The sequence below is a fragment of the Drosophila nasuta genome, chromosome X (assembly GCF_023558535.2).
Source record: "Drosophila nasuta strain 15112-1781.00 chromosome X, ASM2355853v1, whole genome shotgun sequence".
Lineage (NCBI taxonomy): Eukaryota > Metazoa > Arthropoda > Insecta > Diptera > Drosophilidae > Drosophila > Drosophila nasuta.
This window is the reverse complement of record NC_083459.1, coordinates 27,082,232-27,107,392: the sequence shown is the minus strand read 5'-3', so window position 1 is coordinate 27,107,392 and position 25,161 is coordinate 27,082,232. Positions and strand designations below refer to the sequence as shown.

The 25,161-nt window shown below is 35.5% G+C and overlaps 2 protein-coding genes across 3 annotated transcripts; both read left to right on the top strand.

Moving 5' to 3' along the window:
* Positions 1-212: 212 nt before the first annotated feature.
* Positions 213-2,624, top strand: LOC132797409 (nudC domain-containing protein 1). Its single transcript, XM_060809179.1, has 2 exons — positions 213-1,570; positions 1,641-2,624. Exons 1-2 carry the CDS (start codon positions 355-357, stop codon positions 2,123-2,125), a joined length of 1,701 nt encoding a protein of 566 aa, XP_060665162.1. The 5' UTR covers positions 213-354; the 3' UTR covers positions 2,126-2,624.
* Positions 2,392-23,358, top strand: LOC132797405 (glutamate--cysteine ligase). 2 transcript variants are annotated; one of them, XM_060809175.1, is made up of 6 exons: positions 2,392-2,624; positions 3,096-3,686; positions 20,035-20,681; positions 20,742-21,856; positions 22,277-22,458; positions 22,530-23,358. In XM_060809175.1, the coding sequence occupies exons 3-6, from the start codon at positions 20,057-20,059 to the stop codon at positions 22,711-22,713; spliced, it is 2,106 nt and encodes a 701-aa protein (XP_060665158.1). In that variant the 5' UTR covers positions 2,392-2,624; positions 3,096-3,686; positions 20,035-20,056; the 3' UTR covers positions 22,714-23,358. The 2 variants fall into 2 exon arrangements, with proteins under 2 accessions (XP_060665158.1, XP_060665159.1); XM_060809176.1 differs by lacking the exons at positions 2,392-2,624; positions 3,096-3,686 and adding an exon at positions 16,028-16,177.
* Positions 23,359-25,161: the final 1,803 nt, after the last annotated feature.

Genomic DNA, 25,161 nt, shown 5'->3' with positions numbered 1-25,161 from the left:
GGTATTAACAGTGTCAACCGAGTAATGCATTACACTTAACAGAGTTTATATGTATGTAAATACAGAAGTGTGGGCCTAGTTGCAGGCATACATTTAATTATCCATACATACAAGAACAAACTATTATAGTTACTATACTTTATAAAAAAAAATGATGAAAAAACTAAATGCACTTTGCTGTAAACTCTGCTGGCACTGCTAGCGTCAGCAGCATTTAACATTAACAGACACTGGCCGAGACTTTGCAACACTACACTTTAAAATTGTAAATTAAAGCCGCATTTCTCTATTGCTTTCTACTTTGGAAGTTATCCTTAGAAAGTACAAATTACAAGCCGACAAACACCACGCAAAATGTCGGTGGTGGACTTGCAAGTGAATCGGAATCTGCTCTGCCCGAATTTCGATGGCTACAAGCTCTCGTTCGATCCGGTTCCAGTGCTGCGACAATCTTTGGATGGCTTCGCCTTAAAACGGGATCCACATGCAAATCAATATTCGCTGCTTCACACGGAACTGTTTGCCAAGCACAATCTGCTATTCAGCGATCCCTGGGCACGTCATCAATGCTACTACATCAATGTCTCCCATGAACTCGTGCTGTGCTCCTACAACGAAGCCGATGGACAACCGCGTCCACAGCGTACCGTCTATCAAATACCCCGTTGGGATCATGGCGATGGCCAAAATGTTGTCGGCGACTACAACTACACGCTGCGCTTCGTCTCCGAGAAGCTGGCCGTACTCTGCGACGGCGTACTCACCTACATGCTGCTGGACACTGGTGATCGGGAGCGTGCCGCAACGTGGCAGCTTCTAACACGTTCGCCAGTCACACCGAATGGTGATCAGCGTGGCTTTGTGCTGCACGATGCACGCCTCGATGTGCTGCAAGAGCGTAAACAAATCTCACTGGCTGCCGCACACATTGAGCGACGTCGCGAGGAGTTTGCCACACAGCTAACGTGGTCACGTTGGAGTTGGCAGCAGGCAGGGGCAGAGGCAGAGGCAGGCACAGCTGCTAGCTGGACGTATGAGCTCTGCCAGCCATCGCTGGCCACCAAGGGCAGTGTCTACTATTGCGCCTTTGAGCCGCGTGCCCAATCCTTGATCGTGTGCTCCAATGGCGATCTGCAGACGCCACAACAGCATGAGGCAGCTCGAGAAGCAGCCGCAGCCCAAGCTGCAGAGGATGCGGTGCCGCCTTACGACTGGCAACAGACACCGCAAGATCTTAGCTTGCGTTTCACGCTCCCAGCGGATGCTAAACGCGACGATCTAAGAATCGAAAGCACTTCGACTCGTCTGCTGGTTGAATACAAGGATCAACTGCTGCTGGACGGCGCCTTGTTTGCGCCTGTGGATGAGCAGCTGACTAACTGGACGCTGGAGGCAGCTGGCAACGAGCTGCAGTTGCAGTTGCAGTTGAGCAAAACGGAGGAGAAGCAATGGCCAAGTTTGCTTGCCGAGCAGGAGCTTCCGGCCGAGCCGTTACCCATTCCCAATCTGGAGGACCCCATTGAGGATTGTGATTTGCCGCTAGAGGCAAGCGACACTGACATCAAGATGGGCAAGTTATTGCACTTGATAGTGGGAACTAAGTTTTTTGTTTAACTCGAATTCTCTTGTCATATTTTTAGTCCGCTTCAATTTGGCCCAAGGCTGCATTACACACACCATCTTTCTGGGCGCGATGCCTCCGCTGTTTGCCACCACTTTGCGCCCCGGCTTTCCGGCTGCCTTTGCGACACGCCACGACGTCGATGGTGCCATCTGGCTGCAGCAATTCCAGCCGTCGCGACCCGACGAATGGAACGTGCGACACGAGGGACAATTGAATGCCTTTGGCTATGTGGTGGCATCGAAGGAGCAGCGCAAATTCGTCGATTGCTGTCCGCAGCTGGACTATGCTGTCATCTGTGAGAGCTATCGGCATGTGTTCATCTATAAGCCGCACAACGAGGCCGCCGGCGGTTTGCGCAATCGCAACGGACCACAGATCGTGATTGGCAAGCAGCACTTGGTGACGCTGCCTGATGATGTGGGCGAGGTGTTGGGTTTGGTGACAGCGCCCAAAGTCATTATCATATTTACACAGCATGCGATGCTCTATTTACAAGTTTAACTTTGTATATGCGCATCGCTTTTATTTTGTACATTTTTAGCAATAGAAATAAATAAATACACTTTGGAAATTTTTAAATATTTCAAAACTTGGCGCGCATTTTGCAACACTATCAGCTGTGTGTGCTGCCATCTGCGCCTGTACCGCATGGCAGCACATGAGCACAATCTGGCAACGCTAAATGCGTACAACTTTTTTTACATAAATAGCCGCGCGCAGTGGCAGGTTTTTATAGTTTTTTTTTTGGAATTTTTGTGTTAACAATCGTCGTGCTCGTTATTTGCGGGTAAATACCAAGCAACCAATCAACAAAACAGATAAAGTAATAACATTTTTTCGCAAGAACCGAAATTTATCCAAGTGTAGCATTTGATATAAATTTCAAATGCAAATCAAGTGAAACTTCTAGTAAATCCAAAAATTGTGTGCATATTTTAGTGGAATTGTGAAATTGTTGGCTGCGGCACAACCAAAAAAAAAAAAAAAAAGAATCAAATAAGTAAGCAAACACCCATACACGCATACACCGTCAAATGCAGTTCCCATACATTTGCACCCACTTACACACACACACACACACACACATGTAACGCCAAGCAGCGCGTCTTCTAATTAGAGCAACACACGCACACAAACTTGCATTACACATTAGAATAAAAACGAATTGGAAGAAGATCCCGTTGATAATTTGTATTTTTATTTATTTTTTTATTGTGATATTCCTACTATAATTAACAAATATTAGAAATTGCATATTGCTATAACGGAAGTTGCATAGTGCAAAGCAATTACAAATAAAAAAAAAACACGCATACATATAGAGAGAATATAAAATTAAAACACGCGGGCCGCATATTTTGTTGTTTTCTCACACATATCAACACACACACACACACACATACACTTTGAAATAGATGCTGATAATGTAAATTTATATGTATGTATATATGAATTTCTTTTGTTTATTAAGCAAATTGTGAAATCGTGGCAAAACAATTCAACAAGAAGTGCAAATTACAAGCAGACGAAGCGGCAGAAAAAAATACTAATCAAAGAAATACAGTTGATATAAATTGACGTTGGTCAGTTGCCTAAGCGTTTGATTGCACAACCAACAAAAACAACAACAACTACAGCAGCAGCAGCAACAACAACAACAACAATAGCGCCAGCAATTCTGAATCGGGCATTAAAACGTGTGTGAAAAAAACATCAGCACGCGGTCACACAGACAAACGCAACTCATTACACAGACACCGTCAGTGTACATGTGCATGTAAGAGAAGGAGAGAAAGAGAGATAGCCAGTAAGAGCGACGCTAGCAGCACCAACAACAAACAGGTCACTTTTGTTTTGCGCCTTAAGCCAGCCGCGACAGCAACAGAGAAAAAAGCCGCAGCAGCAGAGCATCGCGTCTTCAGCTTCTTAATATTGTGAGAGCAACAGCTGAGCGTAGCCCAACTCCGCTTAGAGCAAACAATCTACGAGAGAACGAGAAAGAACTTACGTTTGTTGTTCTTTTTCCTACGAATATTCATTCGTCTTTTACTGCATTTTGCCGGTAAGTTTATACTTATACATACATACATATGTACGTACGATAGTACATTCGTACTTAGTATTAAACATATTATAAAAGCTGAGTCGACATTTTTTATTATTATAGTGCTTATGCACAAACATTGAAAAGGAATTGTGAAGTGCGTAATTTCCAAACTAGCAGCAAGTGTTGGGTTTTTTTCTTTTCCTCTTTCTGTCTTGCCCTTTTCATTGGTCAAGTATTGATTTTTGTACTTTGTTGAGCTCATTAATTATATGACAATTAGATTTACATCAAGCCACTGTTGTTATATTCTTATTCTTATTCGTATTGGAGCCACTGTTCCGTTCCGTTCCGTTCTCCCTGCCTAACCTTGACATTCGCCTTCCATTCAAATTAATGTGCATGCCAATATGTATGCGTGCGTGCGTGAGTTGTGTGCATGAGTAAGTGTGAGTGTGTGTGTGTGTGTGAGAGAACAGAGCGAGTGAAGCGTGCAGCCGGTATTTGTCCAATTGGAATTTCAGACAGCATGGCCTTGACTATTTGGTCTGGAAACTTCTAATTTGATTCTTTTAATCAATTTCACATACACACTTACACATTAGCCGGGAACATTCTCTAATTACTGGTGTGCTGGCTTCGCATTTCTGTAAAGTCATTCACATGCTTCGTTTTCAATCCGATCAGTAATTAGTTGATAAAAAACAAGAAAAAAAATAACAAACGCCTTAAGACAAAAATAAACCAAAAATGATAATCATAAAAATGCGTTGTGACGTCACAGTTACTCATGCACAAGTCGCGTGTGAGGCAAATTCAAAAGAAAAAAATCACACAATATTGAAACAAGTTTAAACAGCAACAATTAACTGAAGTGCAAGTTGTTATTGTTGTGAAGTTCAAGGCACTCGCGCGCAGTGCGTGCGAGAGACAGAGAGAGCGAGATAGAGAGATGTAGGAAGATGTGGGAGTGCAGCAGAGACGAGAGTAGTGCCATCCCTCATTTGCATATTGTTTGTTTGGGGCTGCAATTTCACCACAACTGTAGATAACAACAACTAGCGAATTTGGAGAATTAGCATATCATGCTCGGTTGGCAAAGCAAGATCATCGTGACTCAGCACAAAATATCCTAACGCAACATGACTCACGCTTAGGGCACGAGACAAAACAGCACGACACGACACGATTCAATGGAATGGGCTTTGTGGCCTCGAGATGACACAATTGCGCACAAACTCGATCAATTGTTATCGAAGCGAACAAAAAAGCAAAAAATAAAAGAGAAAAGAAAATAAAATGTGAGCCGTGTGCCATGTGTGCGTTATCGCACAATGCGACTCACACACACATTAATAGATAATTAGTCGAGCACGTGCATGTGTGTGAATGTGTGTAATATCTATTATGCCTGTATGTGTGTGTGTGTGTGTGTGTGCTTTGCTTTGCTCCGACCTTGGCATTTAATAACTCGTTAATATCAGCCTCAATGCCCCAAAGCGTTAGACGCCTTCCTTGGGCTAATCGCAATGTCAAACGAGTGTGAAGTAGAAAAAAAACAAGCATTACAATGGAGCGAATACCCTGTAACTGCTACAGTGCACACTCACTAACGCAAACCGATTTGAGCTCATTTCTATAAATAGAACAATATCTTTTTTTATATTCTTTGATGTTTACTTTTCGTTATTATATCACTTAAGTAAACACTATATAGATAGATAGATAGATAGAGATACAATGAGTATCTCTAGAACCGTCCAGAGAGGGTCTTTCGTCTACCCTTTATCCAATTATCTTATCCATCGTAATTGTAAGACTTTTTTTTGGTGACAACTTTTCCAGCTTAGCACAAATTTTTTTGTTGGTGTTATCTCAGATAAGGTGATTTATCATCCAAACACATCTTCATCAGCATTGTAGAAATCGTAATAGAAACTTCAAAAGCATTTAACGTATTGCTCTAGATTACAGCTAACTACTTGGAATGTTTTGTAGTATCAAACAATTCACACCGTACTTTGCTTTGATGGGGAGCAATACCCTCTTGCTCTTCCTCTTGCCTTCGTCACCTTTTACAACATTTGCGCCCTTGCTAATTAAATGTCGTCGCAGGCAAATGAATTATCAAACGTTGCGATAACTTGTGGAAACTTTTCCGCATTGCTTGTTTTTTTTTGCATTTTGCCACTTGCATTATATTTATCACATTTATCATTGTCATTGCTCTATTCTTGAACGCATATTCATCGAAACATTTTAGGAAATACTTAAGAAGTGTTCCCAAAATAATACAAATGTAATATATCAAGCAGCTTTCTGTTATTGCTTTTCTTATTATGACTTTTATGAGATATGTACATATTCAAATTTTTTTTTGCTATGCTATATATTTAAGTTTAGTTGTTTGTTTTTTGAGATTTACTTACAAATTGTATTAAGTTGAAGTTTCATATCAAACTACTTTAATTTCCCCATATTCCTAGGGTATTTAATAGCCCAGACTTTAAATTGCGCAAGGTCAACATATAGCGAGATATTATTTCAAATTACGTATGTATTTACCTCAACTCTGTTGCTTCTGTATGATTTGTCAGCTCAATTTAATTCCAGTTGTGTAACCGACCGGAGGGAGGCAATGCAATAAATCCGATATAAATACAAATTTAAACGTTATACGTAATAACATCTGGGGATGGGAATGGGGAGTATCTAATATCATAATGAGCATGATTATTACTCTCCTCTCGGATCGCATATTCATAATGATCCAATTCTGTTCTGCAATTATAGACAGAGAGGTGTGTGTGTGTACATATGAGAGTATTTTTCAAGTGCGTCATTCAAAGGGCTGTTGTTTCATTTCACAATTTACGCAATAGCGCAACGCAAATGACAGTAGCAGCAATTAATAATTGGCTAGTCTAAAGCATGCTCGACCATCAGATGCCCTGTAAAAACGGGATCATGATTAAATTTGCAGAGTTACAAGCAAAGATCTTTATCGATTGTCACAGATTGAAATGAATATTTCAACATGTTGCAGTATTTTCAAATACTAAAGGGTATGCCAAGCATTGCGTGAAATCCCCCTTCGCTTGGTTCACTAATTAAAACTTGGTTAAATAAATTGTCACAAAAGCAAATAAGCGAAACGAAACAAATTGGCGATGACGACGACGCTTCATCATCGTCATCATCATCATCGTCATCATCATCATCATTTGCATTTGCACAAGTGCTTTTAAACAATTCGAATTCGATATCACATTCGATACATTATTTGGCAGGTTTATTATTATTAATAATAACAACGAACAACGAAATGTAAACACCAAATGTTATATTGTCGTCAAGCACGTGGTCCCGTCACTCATTCAATGAGTAGGGGGGATTTATTTCGCATTCGCATTTATTTGTGCATAAATAAATAACTTAATAAATATTTGTGCATATGCGGAGTAGATAAACAATTGCCAATAAACAGCAGCTAATCAATCTAATTATTTTTACCCAAATCAAGTCGCATCAGTTTACGATCTAAACGGAAGTGTTTTTGTATGGTCAAAACTGGATTCTGAATCAGCTTTAGCTTATGTCTAATATATTGTTTATTATGAATGTTTTCAATAACGTTCTCAGTATAAATTTAAAATATTTTTTAGTATAAAAGTTTTCTATATCGTTCTCAATATCGTTTTTAGTATCATTTTCAGTATAAATTTCAAATATTGTTTAGTATAAAAGTTTTTAGTATCATTTTCAGTATAAATTTTAAAAAAAAATTTTAGTATAAAAGTTTTTAATACCATTTTCAGCATATATTTCAAATATTGTTTAGTATAAAAGTTTTTTTAGTATCATTTTCAGTATAAATTTAAAATATTGTTTAGTATAAAAGTTTTTAATACCATTTTCAGTATAAATTTCAAATATTGTTTAGTATAAAAGTTTTTAATACCATTTTCAGTATAAATTTAAAAAAAAAATTTAGTATAAAAGTTTTCAATACCATTTTCAGCATAAATTTCAAATATTGTTTAGTATAAAAGTTTTTTATACCATTTTCAGTATACATTTCAAATATGGTTTAGAATAAAAGTTTTTAATACCATTTTCAGTATAAATTTTAAAAAAATTGTTTAGAATAAAAGTTTTTAATACCATTTTCGGTATAAATTTCAAATATTGTTTAGTATACATGTTTTCAATACCATTTCAAGTACAAATTTCAAATATTTTTTAGTATAAATGTTTTTAATATCATTTTCAGTATAAATTTAAGATATTGTTTAGTATAAAAGTTTCTAATACCATTTTCAGTATAAATTTCAAATATTGTTTAGTATAAATGTTTTGAATACCATTTTCAGTATAAATTTCACATATGGTTTAGTATAAAAGTTTTTAAGACCATTTTCAACACAAGTTTGAAATATCGTTTAGTATAAAAGTTTTCAATACCATTTTCAGTATAAATTTAAAACTATGTTTAGTATAAATGTTTTTAGTATCATGTTCAGTATAAATTTCAAATGTTGCTTAGTATAAAAGTTTTTAATGCCATTTTCAGTATAAATTCGTGTAAAAGTGTTTTCTCTGTATTTTTTTTTTTTTTTGACTAATCATTCGTTTGGCTTTGGGCTTTGCTTTTTTTGCTCGTTTTCATCAATTTGCAAATGAATTCACAGAATTGCTGCTCAGAATTGACAGCTGCCAACGGAAGACCATACGAGTACTCAAATATACCCCGAGAGAACAGACACACATCTAATCATATATATCTTTTTTTTTCGCTTGTCCAATGGGTCCTAGGTATATATAGCATATATGTATGTATAAATATGTTTGTATGTCGACTTTGTAGCTATGTTTGCCTTCTCTTCTTTCTAGACTGTCCTACATTTCTATTACGTCGCAATTTTGTGCCGGCAGCAGACGCTTTAATTCATTTATACATACATCGCAATCGTAATCGTAAAGGGTATTATAGTTCAGCCGTAAAAGATGTGACGCTATATAGTCACAAAATACAAAACTGCCCAAGGTCAGTTAACTAACTGATCTTTTGAGTAAACGCTCGTTATAAACTATAGTTAAAGTTGATATGGCAATGAACAATCCATAGCAAAATCGAACTCAGCTCTCAGTTTATGTTGCTATCTTTGAATTCTCCCCAAAAATTAGCTGACTATCTAAACTCAGCTTTTAGTTGAGCAAAGCAGCTGAAATTTCTAAGCTAAGTTGCTGAAATTTGTTATAGTTGCAGTCCTTAGACTGTATTTACGTTTTGTCAACCAATAAACGCTCTCCAATTTTAGCCAACTATGTGAACACATCTCTCAGTTAGCGTTGTTGTCTTTAAGCTGCTTTTAAACACTCCCTAACTTTAGCTAACTACCTGAACTCTGCTCTCAGCTATGGTAAGCTTCGGAAATTTGTTATAGTTGCAGTCTTTAATCTCTATTTACGTTTTGTCTACCAATGAACTTTCCCTAACTTGAGCTAACTATCTGAACTCAGCTCTCAGTTGAGCTATGTGTCCAAAATTTGTGGTAATTAATCATATTATCGAACTATATGTGCACACTAAATGTATGTGTTGAAAGGAGAATGGAGTGCCAACCTATCGAGTGTGCAGTTCATTAAATCTGTTTAATGATTCATAAGTAATACTGAATGAGTATTATAAAGTCGTCGTCACTTGACTGAGCGATGCGGTTGCGTCGTTTTTATTCTTCTCGATTTTGATGTGACTTTTTTTTTTTGTTGTTGTTGTATTTTTATTTGTATTTTATTGTTTTGTGTTGTGTTTTGTTGCTGTTGTTTTATGAGTCGTATACGTAATCTCGCCGTAATCTTGTATGGCGTGCAATTATTTCAAGTGCAACGACTGCAATTTCCTATTGCCTATTCGAACGGCAAACTGCAAACTATAAACTATAAACTGTAAACTGTGTTTTGCCATTTGTTTACATTCCATTGCAGATAAAACCTTCGCCTGGCGTTGTACATGCATCTTTATGTACTATCTCTCTCTCTGTATCTGTATCTTTAGCTGTCTATGTGGATATCTGTGTATCTATCAATAGACTTTGTATGTTTTCTATTTCATTTGCCTACGTTGAATGGCCCTGAAAAAGCAAAATCAGACATACACAGTATTGTTGTTGTATGTATTTTGTATTGCTTCTTTCCGCATTTGATTTGTGCGATTTTCGTTTTGAGTCGGAACCTTTTTTGCATATTACGTATACGCCGCATGTGCATGCTTAATGCTTGCCATTGAAAATTGCCAACAACAACCTGCTGCTGTTGCTGTTGCTTGTAATTCTCAACGTTCCAAGCATTGTTATCAACGTCATGATGAAGTTTTTAATCAATCAAGTGCATACACACCCCCCACTTCACACACACACTCGCACATTATCGTTATCAGCCGCTCTTACTGCTGGCAATATTTTTATTCGAGAAATTACCAAAAATATGATGAAACTGTAACAGTCGAGCGTAGACGACACTTAACTGCCCTGTAGAGAGCTCGAAATGTAAAAGTATTGAAATATTTGGCAATTTAATTCAACTTCTTTTATTTTTATTTAAAAGTTGTCTTAAAAATATAGAAACTCTTGGCAACTGAGTTAGACTAAAAGATAGACGAACAAATTAATGGAAAGTATTTTTATTTTTATATAAAAATATTGTTCAAAGTACAGAAATATTCTTTAGTAACTGAATTCAAACAAATAATAAACGAAATAGTTAATAAAATTTACTTTTATTTGTACAAACAAATATTCTTCAACTGAATTTGAACACAAAATATTTAAAATTATAAATGGAATTGACTTTTATTTGTATATAAAAATATTCTTCAAGTTTAACTTAATTCGACGAAAAGATACTCGAACAAAATAATTTAATTAAAAATATTCTTCAAAGTTACGAAATATACAGCTGAATACTGAATACGACTAAAAGAATTGAATTGACTTTTATTTGGATATAACAATATTGCATTAAAGTTAGCAACACAAAAATATCTCCCAGTAATTGTATTTTATTTGTTTCTTATTTCTGAGCGCATTTTATGTGTTACAAGATAAGCTTTTTATTTTTGGGGATTTTTGTTTTCATTTTAAATGAGGGGAAAAATTCCAAGATACGCGCTGCAAATAAATATTTATTTATCACACGCATGTGACTCAGAAGTTTCCACAAAAGCGAAGCTTATGCACTCCGAAGACTAGGAAATGCAAATAAAATACTGGAAATATAGTTTACATTATCTTTTTCTTTCTTCGCGCCATTCTATTCAACTGCAAAGGCGGCAAGTGAATCATTTTACGCACAGTCGCTTTGCTTAAGCTATTTTTACGGTTTACACACTCAGAACACACATTCAAACACACACACAGCTACAGTTGGCAATTGTCTTAAATGACGGCGCAGAATTTGAAGATTTTTATGCTCGCCTTCTTTTTGTTGTTGTATTTTTTGTCAAAGCAAATCGCATTGCGTGGGTCAGTTGCTGGCAAAGCATATACAATCGAGCTACGCTACAACGAATTGGATTAGTTAAAAATATAAATAAATAAATGAAAAATAGCAATATGAATTGGAATAGCAATAGGAATAGGAATAGGAATAGCAATGAGAATAGGAAAGAAATAGGAACAGAAAATAAATGGGAATAAGAATAGGAATAGCAATTGGAATAGGAATAGGATTAGGAATAGGAATAGGAATAGGAATAGCAACAGGAATAGGAATAGGAATAGGAGAGAAATAGGAATAGGAAATAAATGGGAATACGAATAGGAATAGGAATAGGAATAAGGGTAGGAATTGGAATGAAATAGGAACAGGAATAGGATTGGAAATAGGAACAGGTATGGGAAATAAATGGGATAGGAACAGGACATAGGAATAGGGATAGGAATAGGAGTAGGAATAGGAATAGGAATAGGAATAGGAATAGGAATAGGAATAGGAATAGGAATAGGAATAGGAATAGGAACAGGAACAGGAATAGGGATAGGGATAGGACAGAAATATGCAAAGGAATAGGAATAGCAATGAGAATAGGAATAGGAATAGGAAAGACATAGGAATAGGAATAGGAATAGGAAAGACATAGGAATAGGAATAGGAATAGGAAAGACATAGGAATAGGAATAGGAATAGGGATAGGAATAGCAATGAGAATAGGAATAGGGATAGGAATAGGAATTGGTAAAAAAATAGGAACAGGAATAGGAGTAGAAATAGGAATAGGAACAGGTATAGGAAATAAATGGGATAGGAACAGGACATAGGAATAGGAATAGGAATAGGGATAGGAATAGGAATAGGAATAGGAATAGGAATAGGGATAGGAATAGGACAGAAATATGCAAAGGAATAGGAATAGCAATGAGAATAGGAATAGGAATAGGAAAGACATAGGAATAGGAATAGGAATAGGAATAGGAATAGGAATAGGAATAGGAATAGGAATAGGAAAGACATAGGCATAGGAATAGGAATAGGAATAGGAATAGGAATAGGAATAGGAATAGGAATAGGAATAGGGATAGCAATGAAAATATGAATAGGAATTGGAAAGAAATAGGAACAGAAATAGAAATAGGAATAGGAGTAGGAATAGGAAAAAGAATAGGAATAGGAATAGCAATGAGAATAGGAATAGGAATAGGAAAGACATAGGAATAGGAATAGCAACAGCAATAGGAATAGGAATAGGAATAGGAACAGGAATAGTAATAGGAATAGGAATAGTAATAGGAATAGGCATAGCAATGAGAATAGGAATAGGAGAAAAATAGGAACAGGAATAGGAATAGTAAAGAAATAGGAAATAAATGGGAATAGCAATAGGAAAGATATAGGAACAGGAATTGGAAAATGAAGGAATAAAATTAAACAAATAAAATAATAAACTAATAAACAAATGATAAGTAAATAATAAGTGAAAGAAATGTTGTCTTATAACGAAGCTTGACTGTAGCGAGTTTGTCGTGTAATTCATATGCTTGTAAAGTGTAGAGTATTCTGCAATAAGCATTTGCCACATTTTTTTTTCGCTACTCAGCTTTTTATATAATTGCTAAATTACGCGCCACCCACCCAATGTCATTTCTTATCTCATTTCAACAAACTGCCATTGTTTTTGCCTCATTTTGTTTTTGATCTAACTATTGTACAATATCTATATCTATAAGTACGTTACATATTCCACTTTGCTATTGCGACTGACACATGTGTGTTGACTTACACGCGATAACAGAAGAGACATAGAGAGAGACAGCGACAGCTCAAGCCAATAAACATGTGAACAAAATGCGCCAAAAGTCAGACTGAATGCCAAGGACTCGATTCACAACTTGATAGTATCTAGCATTTAATTTCCGCCCTCTGCACATGGCAAATTCCATTACAAACCCAAAACAAAAACAAAAAACAACAAAAAATGTGCAACACACAAATGTGCTCTCGGGGATTTTGCTGGATAAACAAATTTGGTATTTCTGGAATTCTGTTTTTTTTTTTTTGATTACGTTAGTTGTCAGCACTTTTTCCTCCTTTTGCTGCATGCTTCATTTGTTATTCATTAAGTTTTCCACTTACACTATCTTGTTGCTCATTAGCAGATTGCCGAGAGTTATTCACAAATAAATTGCTTCACGTTTTTCGACACTTTGCTGTTATCACAACTATGCTGATCTTAGTCACAAAGAAAGAGATTAAAATATTGTAATTACATGTATGTAAAAATTGAATAATTATTAATAGTTTATATATTAATCGAGTGAGTAAAATGCATTAAATACTTCAGAATGTCAGAGGAAATATTGCGTAAAAGGCAGATTTATATTTGTATTCATTCATATTAATTATTCATGAATAATATTGTATAAATTTGTATTCTTGGTATTCAAATGTATTTAAAATTATTTATAAAATGGAGTTTTAAATTTAAATTCATTTTTATAAATATAGAATTAAAGTTTTATTACTCTTTTAAAAAACAATTCTCTAAACTATTAATTGAAATTTGTAGTGTTTTATCAAAATTTCTGTAAAGTATTTAATTCATTTGACTTTTTGTTTAATCGCTCGGATATCTTTCATGTCAACTTCTGTTGATTAACCTCCATTTATGTAGCGTATCGTGTTTCCCCTTAAAAAAATAAGTTGAAACTGGCAAATTTGTAATTTCTTGTAATTGCATATTACATGTGACTTTTGTTTAATGAGCGGAATATTTTGTTATAATTAGCCCCGAGTGGTTGTGTTTTGTGGTCAAGTTGTGTACAATCAACCTCGATATAACACATTTCTCAACGATCTTTTGCTGATGCATATTCCAAGTAAAGTTAACTCAATTGTAATGCAATCGCTGCTGTGTAACTTTGTTTTTAGGGTAATATAATCCTCGACATTCGATACGAAATTGTAAACTTACACTTGTTCCCCAAAATGCCAAATGGCGAGAATATCGTTCAAGGTTCTTCGTTTACAGCCCAGATTTGATCAAATAAAGTAGTAAAGCAATCGTCGTTCTCAGTCCCGGTGCCAAGTGCGAAATGTGCGAATATTTGTTTTGTTTTTGGTGCTCAGATTGTGGATGGTACTGCTTTGGATGGAGTCGAGTCGAGTCGAGTTGAGTTGAGTCGAGTACCCTTAAGTGCAGGCATATTTTAATTTCTTTTCCGCTTTAAATATTGCAACTTGAGTTGATATACAATGTGTCAACAACCAAGAGTATTTCACATTTTATTATATTTAATTCGAGGTCAGTTCGAATAGTTCAACATTTCGATAGTGGCATAAGATAAGAAAGTTCTTCAAACATTAACGACTTACACAACTTGTTTTATAAATACTTAGTATTAGAATTCGTAGAATTCCTGCAAAAATTTAGAGTAATTTCTTGTATTTATATAATTTATAAAACATTTCGGAAACTTTATCCATAAAAAGTTTTACTAAATTATAAAGGCTTGGTTACATTTTTTGATTTTAACCTTTATTAATTAATGCAGAATTTTTAAATAAAATTCATGGATTCAATTTCGATATTTGTGTTTTTTTCTGCACAATTTATAAACTCTTTTACTGAATACCAATTTTCGATTATATAATTCAGTTTAAATTCTCAAAATTCTTCAATTTATAAACCATTTTTATAGATCATTTTTAATATTTGTAATAAGTATATGTATATTCTTTTTCTTTTTGTTTGCTTATTGCTCAATGTAGAAAATCTTTCAATTAACACAAATTTGAATTAGATAATTTATTTTCAATTCTCAAAATTCTTCAAAGAACAATATTTATAAAAATAAATAATTTTTCAATATTTATGAAACTTTTTTTCTGTAAAATTTGTAAAAATTTTCAATATTTATAATCTGTTTTGAATTCTGTTCTTCAAATAATACAAATTTTCAATTTTTTTTTGGGATTTCTTTTTTCTCATTGCTCAATTTATAAAATCTTGCAAGGAATATTTTGATTATTTAACTAAGATTAAAATCTCGAAATTCTTGAATTAAAGTGTTTCAAGATAATTTTCAATATTGAAGAGATATTTTGCTTTTTCAAAATTTTCTAATAAACCAAAAGTTGTTTCGAAAAAGATCTCGTATTTAGTTGTATTATGCGATTGATCAACCCACTTCACATACAATTATATACGTAAATATATTTATGATATTGAAGGTAGTGGCTACAGAATTACGACACCGTCTAATTATAATCTTTATTGTGTTGATAAATCAAATCGAATAGCTTAAATCTATAAAAAACACTCAGGAACCCAAATAAGAAAAGAAGGAAAAAAAAATTTACAATAATAAAAATTAAATGGGAGCGACAACGAAAAAGATTTGGGTACTTGAGAAATGTATTTTTATTTCTATTATTGAATAAAGTATATACTACATACATAATAAATTACATAGTCCAAAGTAATTATAATACATATGGGCAATCAATAGATTCTCAAGTGGCTTGCCTACCGACATCCGCTCCTTTATAGATATGGATGGATGGATCGGTGGATCGATGGTCAGAGAGTTGTGCTTCCCTTAGCCTCCTCCCAATATATTTTGTTTATTATTGTTATAGTTCGGTTCGGTTCGCTTTGCGTCGCGTTGTCAACCGATCGTTTGACGCGATCCGATCGCGATCGCTTGCTCGGTCGATGACTCGTTCAGGGGGCAGGTGGTGTGACGTTTTTTGTGGTAACGCAGCAGTGGAGGGTGGAGAGGGGAAAGGAGGGGAGTAAAACCAACCATCAACCGGTGCCCGGTGCATATTAAGCTGGAGTCTGGCCGCGAGTATATTTAGTTGTCGTTTAGCCGTGAAGCAACAAAGTTCTATTCAGTATTCTGTATTCTATATTTTGTTTTTTTTTCGTTTAACTCACAAATTAGTTACGAGTTACCAGTGCACATCCTTAAACTTCAACGTGTATCCTTACTCTCACATATATTTTTAAGGTACTTTTCTTACTTTATTCTAACTTTGCTTTTTTTTTATTCCTAATGGTTTTTACGTAAAGTGAATTTGGAATTGGTTTCGTGAATTGAAATGCAAATTGTGTGCAATAATTATTGAGATTCTCCCGTATTTGCTAACAATGTAAATAAAACACGAGTATGACGCAATTGAAATGTCTCAATATTGCACAATTTCCTATTCATAAAATGATAATGATCGTCGTATATATATGTGTGTGTGTGTGTGTGTGTAATCAATTGCAGCATCAGTCTTAGAATCGCTTTGCTTCGTCTTTTATTGCATTGCTCAATTCAATAATTCGCAGAATTCTTAAAGCTAAAGTCGTTAAGTCAACCAATTGATTTTTATTGTTTTCTTCACAAGAATTTGTTGTAACATTTGCATTTCAATTTTATTCGTTTAGCTAGTTTTGATAAAGTTGTGGCAGTTGTAATAATTTAGTGATATTTAATCAACTTTGGTTCTCATAAAGTTTCTTCAATTCTTAAAGCTGCTTAAACTCATCTACAGTTATTTTAATATATTAATTTATCGAAATATAATATTCAAATTCAGTTTATTTAAATCCACATTTTAATCAACTTTTTTCCTCTTAAACTTTCTTCAATTCTTTCAACTGATTTTAATCTATTATAAAATGTTTGCAACTGTTTCATATATTCATATAGTGAAATATAATATTAAAAATTAGTTTATTGAAATGCATATTTTAATAAGCTTTTTTCCTCTTAATTTCTGAAATTCTTTTTATGTGCCCTTAAGATTCATCGATTGTAAATTAAGCTAAAGCTGTGGGCAGTTATTTAATATTTAAAATGTGCTACAAGTAAACCTAAAATCGTTGAATGTAAACAATTGATTTTATTATTTACTTTTTTCCACTTAAAGTTTATTTTATTGTTTTAGGTTCTTTTGTGAATTGTGTTCAATAGAATAATTTATCGAAATATAATATTCCGAATAAGTGTCTTCAATTCTTTAATATTAGCTATTTCTTTATGATTTGTGATCTATTGTGAATTGTTGACAGTTATTTTAAATTATTATTTCAGTAAAATGTAATATTTAAATGAAGCTTAAATTCATATTAATTCCTCTTGCAGTTTTTCAATACTTTTTGCTAAAGCTCTGGCAATTAATATAATAGTGAAATAAAATATTCCAAATAAGTTTATTTCAATGCAAATGTTCATCAACTTCTTCTTAAAGTTTTTTTTTAAAATTCTTTTAGCTGCTTTTAAAATTTGTCTTTTGTGAATTGTTGGCAATTGTTTAATGCATTAATTTTGTGAAATGTTATATTCAATTTAAGCTAAAAGTAAAGCTAAACTTTTTGATTTTATTATTTGCTTTTCAAAATTTATTTGATATTACATATTTTCCTTTTAACGTTTCTTCAAGAGAAGATTAAGATTTTTCTATTGTGAATTATTGAGCTAAAGCTCACTGGCATTTAATATAATATTGTTTAGTGAAATATAATATTCACTGCTATGAATTATACAGATTATTTTATGAAATTAGAGTAATCAAAAGTGATATTTTAAATAATTGCAATTGCATCATAGTGTTGAACTTTTGAGTTAGTCGAATTCGAATTGCACAATCGATGGAAGCAAAGTTGCTGCAATTGCGGCTTAGATTGATCTTACAGCTGACTGATTCTAATAACTGTAATCATATGACAGAGACTTTGTAACAGTTTCTCTCTTTGTCTTTGGTATTTGGAATTTGGTTTCAATTACAGTTTGTTGTTGTTGTTTCCTGCTGCTGCTGCTGACAATTGAAGTGGCCATAAATCCGCGTTTAACAAGTGGGACAGCAACAAAAACTAAACACACTCCTCAGTTCAGTTCTCTCTCAGAGTCTTGAACGATTCAATCAAGCGATTCAATTCGAAACTCGAGTGCCGACCAGTCCGATATAGTAGAGATACTACAGTCCAGCGTCAATAAATCGCAAATAAAAAAAATATTTCCTCCGCTCTCTCACACACTTTTGTCAGCCACTCAAGGCACATATCAAAATATTGTTATCAATAATTTTTATTAATTCTATTTTGTTATTCATAAATATTTGTACTTTGTGGCGTGTTATCGATTACTCACTTCTGTATTTTATTTTTTCCTCTGACCGATTAGCATCAGTCGAAGTCGAGTGGAGTCGAGTCGAGTCGGATCTTGACCATTATCATTTCTCACAAATTTCATATTATTCCGTCCAATTGAGTTTTCGGGGAAATAACGCGCGACACGTTAACTTCACTTTATTATTGATAGCACTTCAATATTTGCTTGCTATAAATACCTACACATGTATTTTGTTTTTATTTATATATTATTCAGTTGTATTCTTCAAGTTGTACTCAATACTCAACACATTTCATCAGCTATGGAAAATTTGTTTAATTTTCGTGCCTGCTCGTGTCACGACACACTCACGCGCTCTTTAAGTTCACCAATCGCAACTATAAATAGCTGCTGAACTGAACGATTAGACGATCAACCGTGAGACACTTTTTAAATCATTTCGTCTGTAAAAGTGTAAACAAAAAAAAAATACAACATCGAGACGAAACAATTTGACGAAACTCGTGCCGCACAGGCGGAAATCGCGTGAGGCAAAAAAGTGTCAAAGCGACAAGTCGAATTTCAAATGCACTTAAATATTATTCATAAAATGAAATATAGAAAGTTTGCTACTTTGATAATTGTGTTCGAATTCGAATTAAAGAAAAATGTAATTATACTAAAAACATTCAAATATTTTAGTTAACTTTTGCATTCGATATGAAATTTATAAAATAAGTTTTCATATTTCAAAAATCTAAAAATAATACTTATATATAAAATAGTATTTAACTGTTTTCATTTATGGAAAAGTTGTCTTAAACAAATACAAATATCTTAATACTTTTTAAAAGAAGTTTTCATATTGTTTCTAAAAAAAAAAATACTAATATTTCAAAGACTTAGAAGAAATTTGCGTATTTATAAAAAGCGTTAAGAAAACATAATTAGAATACTTTGTAAAATAAGTTGATTTTTAAAAAAAAACTTTAATATTCATAAAAATTCGAAAAACTTCTAAAAAAAACAAAAAAAAAAACGAATATCTTAAATACTTTGAAAGAAGTTTTCATATTGTTTTAAAAGAAAAAAATTCTTCAATACTGTAAAAGTTTTCTAAAGAAGTTTTTATATTCGTAAAAGTTGTTTCCAAATAGAATCAAATATTTTAAATACTTCGTTCTTTGGCTACGCAGTACTTCAATGCGAGCAGCCTCGCTTTGCTAGCCAACTACAATTGGGAGGCGCAACTGTACCCAACTGTTGTGGAGGGAGCAACGCAATTAGGTAGGCAGATAGGCCAATATATATATTGGGGATCATAAACAAAAGTTGTGTTCATATTAATAATCTATCGACTGTAAGAGTATAAAAATAATTGTTATAAACAATGTAGGAATATATCAATTGCTGCGAACTAAATTGTTGCTATCGCAGTTGTTGCTGCTGCTGCTGTTGCTGTGTCCATAAATGGTACAGACATGAGTTGGACATGGGAACAGGGACTTTCGCTCTCTCCCTCTTTCTCTTTCTCTCTCTATCTGACAGTTATCTGAGCGATTATTTGACATTGGCTCGAAAGCTATTTTAAATGAATGCGATTTGAATCTCAAGTGCTTTATTAAACAGGAAAATTTATTACTTAACACATATTATATATTTGAATATCTGAAATTTGAATTTGAATTTGGATTTGACATTTAGATTTCTCAACTCAAATTTAACACTCGCTCTCGCTCTCTCTCTCTTTCTCCCTCTCGCTACAGAATTCTCTTCTAAGCACACACAATGGGTCTGTTGAGCGAGGGCAATCCACTCTCCTGGGAGGAGACCAAGAAGCTGGCCGATCATGTGCGCGAACATGGCATCAATCAGTTTGTCAATCTGTATCACAGACTCAAGGATCGCCAGGGCGATATACTCAAATGGGGCGATGAGGTCGAGTACATCATCGTCAAGTTCGATGACGAAAAGAAGGTGGCACGTGTCGCACTCAAGGCCCAAGATCTGCTCCACAAACTCAACGAAAAGGAACACGCCGATCCCAAGGGTGTCAAGTCCCTGTGGCGTCCCGAATACGGTGCTTACATGATCGAGGGCACACCCGGAAAACCCTTTGGCGGCCTGATGGCCCATTTCAATTTGGTCGAGGCGAATATGCGTTATCGTCGCGAAGAAGTCACCGAGCTGCTGGCCAGCGATGAGTGCGTCATGTCGATCACAAACTTTCCGCGCCTGGGTGCGCCCAACTTTACGTATCCGCTGCATCAGCCACGTCCCGAGGATCCGTTGAGCTCGGCGCGTTCGCTCTACTTTCCCGATGAGGCTATTTTCCCCGGACATCCGCGCTTCAAGACGCTGACGCGCAACATACGCAAGCGACGCGGCGAGAAGGTCTCCATCAAGCTGAAGGGTAAGCATTAATCACGAGGTAGATAAATCCCGAATAGGAATTAACAAACTCTTTCTTCAGTCTTCAAGGATGTCAACACCAAGCTACCCGTTGAGGGCGCTCCACCAGGCGAACCCGATGTTGTGCTGCTCGATGCCATGGGCTTTGGCATGGGCTGTTGCTGCCTGCAGCTGACATTCCAGGCCTGCAACATTACGGAGGCACGTCGCCTGTACGATCAACTGGCGCCGCTTTGCCCCATCATGCTCGCCTTGACCGCTGCGTCGCCCGTTTACCGTGGCTATCTAACCGAATCGGATTGCCGCTGGAATGTGATTAGCTCCTCGGTGGATTGCCGTACGCCCGAGGAACGCGGTCTTGAGCCACTGAAGGATAGCAAATTTCGTATTGCCAAGTCGCGTTACGATTCCATCGATTCGTATTTGTCACCCGAGGGTGCCAAATACAATGATGTGAAGCTCACGTACGACGATGATGTCTACAATCGTCTCATCGATGGCGGCATCGATCATCTGTTGGCCCAGCATGTGGCGCATTTGTTCATCCGCGATACCGTCTCGCTGTTCAGCGAGAAGGTCCATCAGAATGACAACGAGGACACCGATCACTTTGAGAACATTCAATCGACCAACTGGCAAACGATGCGCTTCAAGCCGCCGCCACCAAACAGCTCGATTGGCTGGCGTGTCGAGTTCCGTCCGTGCGAAGCACAGATCAGTGACTTTGAGAATGCTGCGATCGTGTGCTTTGTCGTCCTGCTGACCCGTGTCATCCTCTCCTATCAACTCAATTTCCTAACGCCCATCAGCAAGGTGGATGAGAACATGCAGACGGCTCAGAAGCGTGACGCTTGTCGCAAAGAGAAATTCTGGTTCCGCAAATCGTCCAAGTCACCGGAACAGCGTGCTGCCAAACAGAATGGCACCGCCTCCGCTCCGACCACAAATGGCACAGCCAAGGCAACTACCAATGGCAGCGAGGAGGAGGATGAGCCGAAGAAGCAGCCACAGGTGAATGGCACCGCCAAAATGAATGGCCATAGCAATGGCATCACCAATGGCACCACCAATGGCCATGCTCACAATGGCGGCGTCGATAGCGATCACACCGATACCGATGATGAGGAGAACGAGCTGTTCCAGCTGCTCACCATTAACGAAATCTTCAATGGCAAGGTAAGTTGTGTTGTGTTGTGAAGGCATTGAACAATTCAATTCAAGCTGTTAAGCCACTGCTGCTAGCTTAACAGACTGCTGTTAGCTTAACAGACTGCTGCCGTAGGACACTGCTGTTAGCCTAACAGACTTCTGTTAAGTTGTCGCTGTGCAGTGCTGCCAACTTAACGACTGCTGTTAACTTAACATTCTTCTGCCAAAGGACACTGCTGTTAGCCTGACAGACTTCTGTTAAGTTGCAGCTGTGCAGTGCAGCCAACTTAACAGATTGCTGTTAGCTTAGCAGATTGCTTTCAGCTTAACAGACTGCTGTTCGCCCGCACTTGCTGTTAAGTTGCCTTAGTACAGTGCTGTTAGGCTAAGCGACTGCCATTAACATGTGCAGCGACTGTTATTAACATGATCTTCGTTTGCTTGCAGCCCGGTGTATTCCCAGGCCTGGTGCCACTCATTCGCAGCTATCTGCAGTCCATGGAAGTGGACACGGACACACACTGCACCATTGAACAGTATCTGCGCTTCATCCAGAAGCGTGCCGCCGGCGAACTTGTCACCACAGCCACCTGGATACGCGATCAGGTGCTTAACCATCCGGACTACAAGTAAGTTGGCGAATTGTAATAATCACACACAAACACAAAGACATGCTAAATGTTCGTCTCATTATTCACAGGCAAGATTCGGTGGTTAGCGAGAGCATCAACTATGATCTGTTGAAGTGCATTCAACGCATCCAGGAGGGCAAACACATTGAGCCGGCGCTGCTTGGACAAGGCAACCATTCCAAGACGAAAGATTTCATTCCGCATGCGCTGCAGAAGCAGCTGGCCAAGAACGGTTGCTGCGAGGATAAATGATCGCGCTGAGTTCGCAAAGGGAAAGCAAGAAAGCAAGAAAGAGCACACACAAGAATCAACAAAGAGAAATGAAGAAAACAAAGTAAACACAATAGAACAACATCAACAACAACAACAACCAACAAAAATCCACAACAAATTACACGCAGAACACAAAATATAACATCAAACTAAATCTCACACACACACACACATACAAATTTATGCATATATGTGTATTCTGAATATATGTATCTATAAATATTGTGTGTCAAGATGTGGCTGGGCAACAAACACAAAGTTGTTGCTGCTGATGCTGCTACCAATAATCGGGGCAGCAGCTCAAATTGCAATGGACATGTAAGTGATGAGCAACACAGGCAACAGGCAACACACAACATGCAACAAAGTGGCAACTGCAATTTGCAACTGCAGCTTGCAAAGATGCAGCAAAAGACCAGTCGCCGAATCGATGGGATAGATGATAGATGGATGATGATAGAAGGATCGAAGGATGGAAGGATGAACGGATTGAAGGGACGCAAAACTAGCGCACATTTTCGGGGCCCCGGCAACATTTTCAATATTACTATTTTTATAGCATAATTCTAACAAAATTTAACCAAAATTAGCCCAAATGCACCTAAACAAAAAAAAAATAACAAACTGAAGAAAACGCATAAAAAAAGTGTTTGGGCGGCTGTGGCAAAAAAAAAAAAGAAACAATAGATGATGTCGAGGAATGGAGGAAGGAGTATAAAGAATGGCTGTAAGGCTACGACTAGCAAATGGATGTGGATGGATTGTGGAACAGAGATAGATGTTTGAAAAAAGTGCTAGTTGAAAAACAAAAAAATGAAAAAACAAAAAAAAAAAAATAAACCAACAAAACCTATTACACAATACAACTAATTATGGATATAACTACTGGCTACTTATTATTATAAATATATATTTTTTATTATTATTATTATTTTTTTTTTATTAACACTATTATATTCTTATATATATATATCTATCTATATAAATCTGTATGTTTTGTATTATTATCTCTATTGTACTATTACGTAAATTGAGTAGACCCAAAAAAAAAAGAAAAAAAATCCAATATAAATTCAATCTCTCAATCAACTAACCATAACGCAAATAGTTCAAAATATACAAATCTATTATCTTCTTTTATTATTATTATATTCTTTGTTTACTTTATTATTATATATATATCCATTATTTTTTGGCCTGCTGTTATTAAATTTTTACACGTATTTGATAAACAAGCAAATTGTGCTATTATAATTTATTGTGTATGTATATGTAACACTATTACTATTATGATTATTAAATATTATTATATTACAACTTTATTACTGCGGTTTCTGATGGCCGCAAGCCAAGCAAAAGAATAAACAACAACAAGAAATCATTAAAACAAAACTATTGTTGAATATTGTATATTATACGTTGATTCCTTGTGCCGTAAACAAAATGAAAGATTGAAATATGAATGAAATGAAATAAGAAAATTCCCATTTAAAGCCGTTGTTCTATAATCAAAGCATATACATACTTATATAGTATATATACTTATACACAACAATTTATATACATATTTATATATAACTGTTTACTTTTTTTACATACATACATACAATACATATGCATGTTCTGAACGATCGAAACTTTTTTGATAAAATGCCTTCTGAATGAGAAAACAAAAACAAAAAAAAATGATTAGAGATGATGTACTTATAATGTAGTTATGAACAAGTTTAAGAAATGAATTGAAAACAATGAAAAAAACGAAATTAAAAAAAAAAAAGATAATAGAGAACAGTTAGGGAAACAATGCAGAATTGAGCGAAGTTTTTAACTAGTTTAGCGTAAAGTAAATAGAGAGAGAATGAATTTGGGCATGATCAGAACGTGCTGCATTACTACTATATACATATACAACCAATTGACTTGCTAAAAAAAACTTAACAAATTCACATTGTACTTATACAAGTAGATATACACAACCCAACACATACATATGAACGAACAATGAGGATGATGAAAAATGGTAACCAAAAGCCAGTTAATTCGTTCAAATAATATTTTTAGCCAATTTAAATGAAATGTATTGCACTTGAACAATTGTCTTGCACATGGCGTGGTGAGCACAGCATTTAAGTTTATATTAAAAACAGAAAAAAAAAAGAAAACACAAAAATGTATGTTTGAATTTGATTCATGTTGATTTGCCAGCCCTGGCCATGAGCGTGTAACAGTATTTTGTTGACATCAAGTGCATATTATTAACTACATATGTATACCAAACACAACAAGAAAAATTGCAAATAAAATGAACAATGTGCAGCAAACGTTTCCTAATGCATTTTTATTGTACACACACATTTGAAATAACGATCGTCATAAAAGCAATCGCTGTCTACTTTTAAATTACGTGCCTTGTCATAGCTAAAATAT